The sequence below is a fragment of the Helianthus annuus genome, chromosome 15 (assembly GCF_002127325.2).
Source record: "Helianthus annuus cultivar XRQ/B chromosome 15, HanXRQr2.0-SUNRISE, whole genome shotgun sequence".
In the NCBI taxonomy this organism is placed as follows: domain Eukaryota; kingdom Viridiplantae; phylum Streptophyta; class Magnoliopsida; order Asterales; family Asteraceae; genus Helianthus; species Helianthus annuus.
The window spans coordinates 103280961-103290894 of record NC_035447.2 but is presented as its reverse complement, the minus strand read 5'-3'; the positions used below and the strand labels follow the sequence as shown (position 1 = coordinate 103290894).

General features: G+C 35.4%; 1 protein-coding gene and 1 long non-coding RNA gene across 3 annotated transcripts; one reads left to right on the top strand and one right to left on the bottom strand.

Annotated features, from left to right (window-relative positions):
- LOC110912049 (probable ubiquitin-like-specific protease 2B) lies at positions 1-8321 on the bottom strand. Of its 2 annotated transcripts, none has more exons than XM_022156719.2 (15): positions 7970-8321; positions 5431-5723; positions 5274-5358; positions 4687-4727; positions 4401-4601; positions 4106-4181; positions 3846-3957; positions 3708-3758; positions 2747-2878; positions 2444-2644; positions 2306-2361; positions 1803-1896; positions 1628-1718; positions 1417-1536; positions 1-889 (listed from the first exon to the last, which is right to left on the bottom strand). In XM_022156719.2, the coding sequence occupies exons 1-15, from the start codon at positions 8085-8087 to the stop codon at positions 272-274; spliced, it is 2289 nt and encodes a 762-aa protein (XP_022012411.1). In that variant the 5' UTR covers positions 8088-8321; the 3' UTR covers positions 1-271. The 2 variants fall into 2 exon arrangements, with proteins under 2 accessions (XP_022012411.1, XP_022012412.1); XM_022156720.2 differs by having other exon boundaries at positions 3846-3936; positions 7970-8286.
- A 256-nt stretch (positions 8322-8577) lies between these two features.
- On the top strand, positions 8578-9721 carry LOC110909905. Its single transcript, XR_002575714.2, has 4 exons — positions 8578-8645; positions 8744-8840; positions 9196-9418; positions 9682-9721. It is a non-coding gene; the product is annotated as an uncharacterized LOC110909905 (long non-coding RNA).
- Positions 9722-9934: the final 213 nt, after the last annotated feature.

Genomic DNA, 9934 nt, shown 5'->3' with positions numbered 1-9934 from the left:
TAAGTTTTCAAGGGTTTTTCCCATACCATTAGTAACAAGAATGCTGCAAAACATTGCATACAAGCCTTGAGATCAACTACCAATTTCTTTCTCAACCAGACCTTAAATCCACAAAAAAAAAAAAAAAAAAAAACCCTCTAGACTTTAATGGGATCTCCTTGCTCCTCATCATTTTAATACTCTCAAGATTCAAATACAAAACCCTAACGATCCCCGCAAAGAGCAAAAGAAACATCAGTATTCACTCCTAAACCGCAATAATCAGCACTATTCACAGAACTATTGGTTGTGTCATCCGCATCTTTTTGGTAGCGTGCTGCACATCCGATTCCAAACCTGAAGCGTTTTCCGAACCATCAATTTGCATATCAAGAAACCCAAATGATGACCCGGGCATCATTATATCCATCAACGTTGGTTGATCGGTTTCCGAATCGAGCTGACGGCTTCCATTGACCACTTCTACGGAAACATCACACCCCAGGATTTGAATTTCCGGTAACGACTCATGATTGTTATTAATCGTCTCCTGGTCCCGAGCACTGCCATCTTGAGATCCGCACTCATCGAAAGTGGTTGCACAGTTGAATTTCAAACTAAAAGATGGCTTCACGGTTACGTTAGGATCATCATCAGCACATTGTATTGATGATGATGGTATCTCGGTTTTCTTATGATCATGAGAACTTTGATGATGAGTTAAGGATAAATTCACAACGGTATCCTTATGAGCATTCGTATCCAGACTGCTGACGTGGCACCGTTGGTCATCATCAGCGGTGGATAAAGAAGGTTCCTGATTTGGGTTCTCGAGAAGATCACAGATTAATTTCTGAATAACTACTCGTTTGAGAGATGCCTCCGCAGGTGGAAACCAGTCCTCGTTTAGCTGAAAATATGCAGTTAACAAACTCGTAATTATAATTTACAAATAATTATAAGAGTAAAATGTCATTTTCGTCCCTCAGGTTTGGTCAGTTTTGTCCAAAGGTTTATTTTTCCGCCTGGATCCAAAAGGTTTCAAATCTTGCCATTTTCATCCGGCTCGTTAACTTCATCCATTTTCTCCGTTAAGTCAGGGGTATTTCCGTCTTTTTTGTTAACTTAAAGGGCAATTCGGTCTGTTTCACTTTATGTACAAGCATATAGCATAATGTACAAGTATTCAAAAGACCAAAATCACCAAATTGCCCTTTACGTTAACAAAAAAGACGAAAAGTCCCCCGACTTAAGAGAGAAAATGGATGGAGTTAACGAGCCGGATGAAAATGGAAAGATTTCAAAACTTTTTGGATCCAGATGCGAAAAAACAAACCTTTGGACGAAAGTGACAAAATTGGCCAAAACTCGGGAAGGAAAATGGCATTTTACTCTAATTATAATGTGCAAAAACGCGAGGGTAAAATAATAACTTACAAAGTTAAAGCTCTTTGAGATTTTAAAAGGATTAAAGTGTAGAGGAGCTTGCTCCAAGAATAGTTCTACATAGTGGAGCAAGAACAGACCACAGTCGAACATATTTTGCTGCTGCGGTAACTGCATAAAACATATGAAATTGGATTTCAATAATTATAATAAACAAATTATCGAATATAAACACCCCTAATGGAAGCTACGCGTTATATACCTCCAGAGAGATGAATCTCAAATTATCAAATCTCGAGGCGATGTCTTCAGAAACTTCATGTTGCCTCGCTTTCCACTCCTCCTTCAGGTAACTGCATTGCCATATCCCAATTTACACGTTTTACGACACTTAAAATATTTAGATAAGAGAGATTCAATAGTCAAATAGTCAATACCTTTGCACAAGACCTTGTAGACCAGTGTGACTGCCTCTCAAAGAATCCATATGCAACACACACGGAACGTTCATCGACTCGTTTACATCTTCATCTGAACCAGTTAAAATATAACATTAATCGAGCAAGACCAATATTTGTTTGAAGAGTAAAGTACACAGATGGTCCAGTGGTTGATCAAAATTTTGGATTTAGTCCCTAGCTTTCTAAAAGTATACGGATGGTCCCTGTGGTTTGCACTTTGTGACGCATTAAGTCCCCAACTTTTACCAAAAGTACAAGGATGGTCCCTGTGGTTTGCACTTTGTATCACATTTAGTCCCTAACTTGGACATGCTAAGACCTTTAGATTTGTTGATTGGGGACTAAATGCGTTACAAAGTACAAACCACAGGGACGATCTGTGTACTTTTAAAAAGCTAGGGACCAAATCCAAAATTTTGATAAACCACAGGGACCATCCGTGTACTTAACTCTTTTCTTAAATTTATTAAGAGACCGACCTTCATATGTTGCCACTTCTCCAAGATGACACATGACGATAAGACTCCAATGATAACTGTCGAAACAAAAATATAGATCTCAATCGATGGGAATAATAATTTAGTAAAATCAGAGCGATGTATATTTCAGTCACTCACTTATAGTTTATAGGAATAAAAACATAATCTTTCTCGAAAAGGTTGACTTTTCTCGTCCATTTCTTCACGCGTTGATAAGCAACCCCGCCTTTAGAAGCATCAAGTGGATCTTTATCGGGATCCGCGAGCTTCCGGAAAAAGAAGCTATTGAAAAAGTGGAGCTTGCGGCTCTCGTCAGGCTTGATTTTGTTCTTCAAATACCTGTCGTAATTTAATATTTTATAACTAACAAGTAAATTAAAAGTATAAGACATGCTAATATCAATAGCATCGCCGTAAAGGAGAATAAAGTCATAAACATACTTGATATAAAAGTCAATGATGGTGTCGTTGACAAATGTGTCGGGTTGTAGTAGATCAAAGTCTCGTTTACTTAGAGAAACGGGATCGGCATCCCCCTTTGGATACACAACCTCTTCAAAAGGCCGGTCAAAGCTGGAAGCATTCAGCGCAAAATAAAAAATAAATATAACTTTTATATTATAAAATAGATAAACAAGCAGGAATCAGCATATCATTTATCAATACGATTTTCAAGATTTTTCTTAACTAGTATTTTGACCCGCCGTGCGTTGCGACGGCTTCGAAACTTAAAGTAACTCAAACTTATACCTTTCAATAATTTGACCGGACCCGACTCGTTTTCGAACAAAATTTACGGCAAAACGTAGACCAACTGAAAACGCACATGAAAATAAGTACGAAAACGTATTATATTTGACCTGACTCATTACCAAGACAATGTACATCGAAACGTAAACCAACTTGGATTTATAACGAAACGTGCAACCACGTAAGAAAATAGTGTTTTTTTACGTTAAAAATGGTACCATGCACCGTGGCGGAGTCGAAATGTAAAGTAACTCGAATTTATACCGCCTAGTGAAAACATATTATATTTGACCCTACTCGTTTTCGAACAAAACGTAGACCAACCAAAACCGCACATAAAAATAAGCATGAAAACGTTTTATATTTTGACCCACGCACATAAAAAATAAGCACGTAAAACTTGAGGTGGGGTCAAAATGACATTTTACAAAGTTTTTAGAAAGTTGAGGTAGTGTAAGTGGCAATGCTAAAAAATTAAGACTTGTATACACAAAAAGAAAAAAAAACCATGGATGGCATTGTTGTAAATATGGCAAAAAACAATAAAAAATAGAGGTTGTGTCTTAGGTACTATTCCTAAGACACCCTCTATTGTTATATTAATAATAATAATAATAATTAATAATTAATAATATTCCATTCTTTTACTTACACCGGAATATATTTTGAAGAAGATACGCCAGAGTGTCCAACCACGGTGTCTCTGCAAACCGACAATGAAGTTACGTAACATTATAAAAATGATACAAAGTTTAATACTAGAACTTGTAAGAAAAACCAAAAAACTCACTCCGATTCAAGCATACTGGTCCATAAAGCTTTGTATGTCTTGTTCAAAGAAACAATTGCTTCGAGTCTCTCGTGCCAGCTAGAGTCGATAACTGCAAATTTCAACTCAGTGCCTGAACAATGTATAAATAGGCAAGACAAAATTCAAATATAAGATCCTTAGTTGCATCTAATTCATTTGGCCAAATTAAGCACATCGTTCATATTATCTATTAAACATGCACATCTAACAAGTAATACTAAAAGCTTTTCGACTATAACCTGAAGCGCATTCAACAATTTTATCATGCTTTGTATCTTTTGTAAGTACATGAATCTTCACCATGGCCATCTCAACCTACACACAATCAATAATAATTGGCAGCTATTATCAGACATGAATATATATTTTCCACAGAACATGTTACACACACACACACACATATATATATATATATACTTGTTCTCATTCTACTATGTTCGTCTTTCTCTGTGTTCTATATGCAAACTTTTGTTTCTCATTAAAAAGCCAGAAAAAGAATAACGGGTATATTATAAAGATCGAAGATGTACTTACCCGTTCATACCAATGAGATGTGATATGAAGTAAATCTTCAATACCCCACTTGCATTTTAGGGTTCTTTCATCTCCGTCTACTTCTGAACCCTCCAGTTCAACGAAACCGCTAGTAAAAGATATCGAACAATCTGTATAATAACTACCACGATATATCACATGATCAGGGTACAAGACAACTGTTGTTGTATCTTCACTGTCCTGTCAATTGTACAAAAAAAAAGGATTAGAAAATATCCATTAAAAAAAACTAATGTCCGAACCGAAGAGTTGCAGAAGTGCTTACCATTTCCCAGTCGTCTATGCAGTTATCTGAAGATGGTCCAGCTGGTACAATTGAATGATAAATAACGTATCAGATGGCTAAAAGGAAATTTCAACATAGCAAAAAGCTATGCAGTTAATGCGGTAAAAAATCGGATATCGGTCAAGTACTGATATTTGAGGTATAGGTGGTTATCACGGTGGGATATCGACAATTTTAATATCATGTAGAATTTATATATATATATATATATATAGCAATTTAACACTAACAATTCAGTATACTCTCCTACCATTAACAATTACGACTTAAAACACTAATAGTAGCAATAAGAAGAAAGGTATTGATATCCAGAACATCGGTGATATATTGGTTCAAATAACGCTCAATGCTGCCGATAATATCGGTACCAATATTTGACACCGATATTTTACATGGACACCAATATATCACCAATACTAACTGCATAGGCAAAAAGAAGGGAAATGAAGAATGTTTTTCCAAAACATTTCTAAACTACTAAATAGAAAGTTACAAAATTTACACAAGACCAACCGTTCTCAGCATTTCATGAATCATGATGTAACAAAGTAAAATATTGCTATTACCATCATCGTCTGCAACATCAGAAGAAGACGAAGATCTGTCACACATGCTTCCATTTGCATCTGTGCCCGTTCCACCTGCCTCATCCTGCAATCAGTTCAGCTTACGTGAGCACCTCAAATGAAATTTGGATCCTGAACACGGATAATCAGAACATACAAGTTCATAATGACTAGGCAACAGATCTAGCATGGCTGACTTTAATCTGTTGTTGCTAGGTGACGCTGATGTGGCAGCCGCATTGACTTCTGATTCGGATAAATCAGTTCTGAGTTCTATACTTGATAGAGGTCGCTGTTTAACAACTTTAAAAGCATGATTTGTAACAGCCGTCATTCCAACAGAAGGATTTTCTACTAGGGTGGTAGCCATGTGATTCATGTTGATGGTATCAATGTCTAGAGACGGAACGTAGTTAATCTCCTCTGCTGATATACTTTTTCCGGAAGCAGCTGCAAAGAATAACGACAAACGTAAGGGGGCTAACAATCGCAAAAACGCATCGTGTCATGTAAAAGTTAACTTAATAAAAATACAATATAAACACAAAGAAACCATAGTTGTCAATAGCGAATAGCGGTCCAGAGGGTGTCCGTGCAATGCAGTGGGGAACCCAGACACTGGTAATCACGTAACAAGTTAATTTTTTTTCAGATTAAGAAAAATTATAGCCATAGTTGTTAAAAGCCATCGCCTCTTGTGCGTAGGCCTATTTTCCAAGCTAGGTGAGGCAATTGCGCTTTAATTCTCTAGGTGATGGTTCGGCACAAATTTCGGCGAGATTCCTAGATTCCGGAGATTATATAAATTCTGGCAAGATTTTAGCCAGATTTCTACTTTTATCTAAGGATAACTACTTTTCTACACTAATAATTTACAACTTTTGGTACTAAGTAGATGATGCTAAATGTTATATAGTAGCTTTTGTTTATTTTATTTAAATAATAGTATTAATTTTCTAATACGTAAAATATTTTTAATTTTTTTCAGTGTGCGCTCTTTTTTTCTCAGTCCCTTGCTTTTTTTTGCGCCTTCCGCCTAGGCCCCAGGTGAGGCCTGTGCGCCTAGCGCCTTTAATAACTATGATTATAGCAATACCATACTCATATGAAAGAGAATAGAATACTTGTTTTTATGGTGTAATTTTAAAAAATTCGCATGAAAAAGTTATGCCCGTATAAAAATCGTGGGAGGTAGTTGGTTTGAAAGTCAACATTATGTTTTAAAAGTTGTAACTACTTAAACTCTTAAAATTATGTAAAATTACCTTTGTGTCCTCCTTATATGTATTATAATATAGTATGTATACATAATAGGCATATAAACTTTAAAAAAATCAAATACAATTCCACAAATATAACAAAAAATCCCTAATAGAATTAGCAGTTTGAATCATCCCTTTAATAGGATCAGTGAAAGAGTGGCAGACTGCTGCTTATGGGTTCTTACGGTTAAAAATATAACGTCCAAAGGCTAAAAAAAAGAACTCCTGAAACTCCACTGTTAGGCCTTTGGATGAACAGTGCCTCCACATCTCCTTGAAACGCAGTGGCAAACTCACTCACTTGAGCGCCTAGGTGTATGCGTTGTGCGCTTGTGTGTTTTTTACTATAGAGGTTTTAATATGATAAGATTACAGACTGCTTTAGAAAACGAGCCATAGCGAGTATCCACCTTTACACCCTTGGTGTTCATATTTACATTCTATTCATCTCTTTTTCACACACAATAACGCAGGACCACGGATGGAAATTTAATCAACTTAAACTGACACACTTTTTGACTCTTACAAAACTGAAATGTCAATCTTCAATGTTTATAACAAGTCCCGTTTCCTTTGGTACACTTCATTGCCTCATTTAAACATTTCTTTTTCTCCAAAAACTTTATAAAATTAACAACACACATCCAGATCAACTGGAAAAGTGACACTGACAAGCACATATTACCATACGTTTACCACATTTGTTTACTATAATTTTCAACCGCTACAAAGTGGTATTCACTATTCACTGTGTCAACTTTGCTTCTGAAACTGTAAAAAGATCGAGGCAACCACTTATCTAGATCATTGTTCTTACCCCACACATCATTTCACTTCTACACTACCTAAGTTAAAATAGTAAGTAGTATTGATATATGAACATGAACTTTTAAGCGCTACAACATCTAGGGTTTTTGAACGCTACCCTTAGCTTCTGCTTTCGATCGAGTACAAACTACAAACCTAGTATCTTCCTATAATCGTATTTGTGGACGGTATATACTGCATTCAACACCTAGATCATAAACTACCAAAACACATATCCAACACTGATGCATCACCACAAAACCCTAACAATCTTCAACTAACAAATCACCAACATCATCATCATCATCAATAAAAAATCAACAGAATTTGATCCTTCATTATACATCTTGTAATAACAATATTCACACACACACACACACACACACATATTAACCAACAGTCAGCACAAATTCACATCTATACATACACAAATACCCTAAAAATCATATTAAAAAAACAAAAATCACACTAAAATGAATAGAAATTCCACATCTCATAACAACATTCAACTAACTAAACTACATAACACATTAAACAACGGTCAACACAAACTGAAAAACACAAAATTCAAACCTATACATACACATAAATCCGAAAAATGAAATAAAAATTTATAATAAACTGTACCGGTTTCGAGAAAAGTATACTTCTCAATCGCATTTCTAGGAGGATCATCCGGTTTAAAATCGAAAACGTCGAGATTTTTGTTGCAAACGGTCTTCATCTTCCGTGAGTATATACGCATGTATACATACGCTAGGGTTTTCGAAGGAAATTGTGACGATGAGTTGACGGATGACTTGTACAGTGAGCAATCGAAATTAGGGTTTTTTTTTTATGTGAGAATCATGGTGATTGGTGCAGATGAAGATTGTGGTTTTGACGGATTTTTGAAGGTTTGAATTTCAGAAATTCAGGAAGAAGATGATCGAGAGAGTTTGTGAGGGTAAGAAAGGGGGTTTACTCGATATATATTATATAATACAAGGTTTTATAAAAGAATTCCAACAATCAAAAACTATCTATCTACTGCTTCTAATAAAACAAAATAATCTTTAGCCACTTGTCATTAGCTTAACCCATTAGTTGACACTTGTCATTTGATTAATACCTCTTTTCCTATAATGACCGTCAAAACAATCCATCCCTCACGCGTTTTTCCAATTCTCTCTTTGAGCGGCAAATGAATAGACGCCGTTTCACTTATTCTTTCCCTCATATTCTAGGGTTTCTCCCATTCTCCTCCTTCCCTCTCTGTCGCCACTGATATTCAAAGATCTTCAATCCATCAATTCGAATCAAGGTTAGATTAACAATAGTTCCGATTAAAGATAGTGATTTTATCATTCTAATCTGTTGATAAATGTTCTCATTATCATTTGATTTTGATATTCAAATCAGAAACCCTAAATCTATTTCGCGATTCCACTTTGGCGACTAATCTCTCCGACATTCCCTGCCACCTTTGTTTGATCGACTTCTTCTTCATCTCGGTAAGGTAATTTATCTTCTTGAATCCATTATATTGTTTAATTAATCATGTATTTGTATATGTTACACTGATATTTGTTTATGTTTTTCTTAGATTTCATCTATGTTTGAGTTTTTGTTGTACGATCTTCCCAAATTTGGGGTTTATTCTAAAGATTAATAACCCTAACTTTATAATTTCTTGAGTATTGTAAAGATTAGTAACCCTAACATTAAATATATATAATGCTGGGACGCTCAGTTGTGAGATAAAGGTTCCAGTGGGTTGTGAATTGAGTGGTAGGCTACGCTTATTTTCGTGTTTTCTTTCGTGGGATGAGTTTTTGTTCTTGGTAGGTTCCGTATATTATTTTTTTCTACAGATTCTGTGAAGAACTTTTGATTTTAATTGGAAACTGTTATCTGTTATGGAGTATTTGACGGCGAAATCGGTGAATACGAGAGGTTGATTGGAAAGCGATGTCGGAACCAGCGTCGGATTATAGGTTCAGTGACGGCGATATGACAATGTTTTATAGATCTGTATCGTTGAGTGGATTTTGGTCGAAGCATCGCGATGACGTTGGCTGCAATTAACTCCAGAAGGTTTGTTGTTAGATTTATTTTTTTTTGTTTAGTATGAGTGTATTAGTATAAGTATAATATTTAACATACATGATACTTTTAACACTTTCAATACGTAGTGATCAATCAGTCTTATTACTGGGTCGTTTATTTGATCACTAAATCATTTTTATTCTTAATTAATGGATTAATATGCGTTGGTGATGAGTCAAATCGATTAATATTTTAGAACCAGCCAAATTTTGTAATATACTAATATGTATATGATGTTCATATATGTGCAGGGTAGTGATTAGTGAATGAACAGCTTAGTTAAAGGTATTTTTTGCATTTTTAAGAGAGATATCTATCTTAAATTCCATTATATGCATTCAAACTATATTTTTTAATTTTTGTGTCATGCTAATGAATGTATGATATTTAGTGTCTTTGTTCGATGGTTGCGAATTTTGGCCAAATATCGAAGACATGGATGCACAAGAGGTAGGGATGCCAGAACCAGTGTCTGATTGTAGGTTCAGTTGTAACACCCCGTGT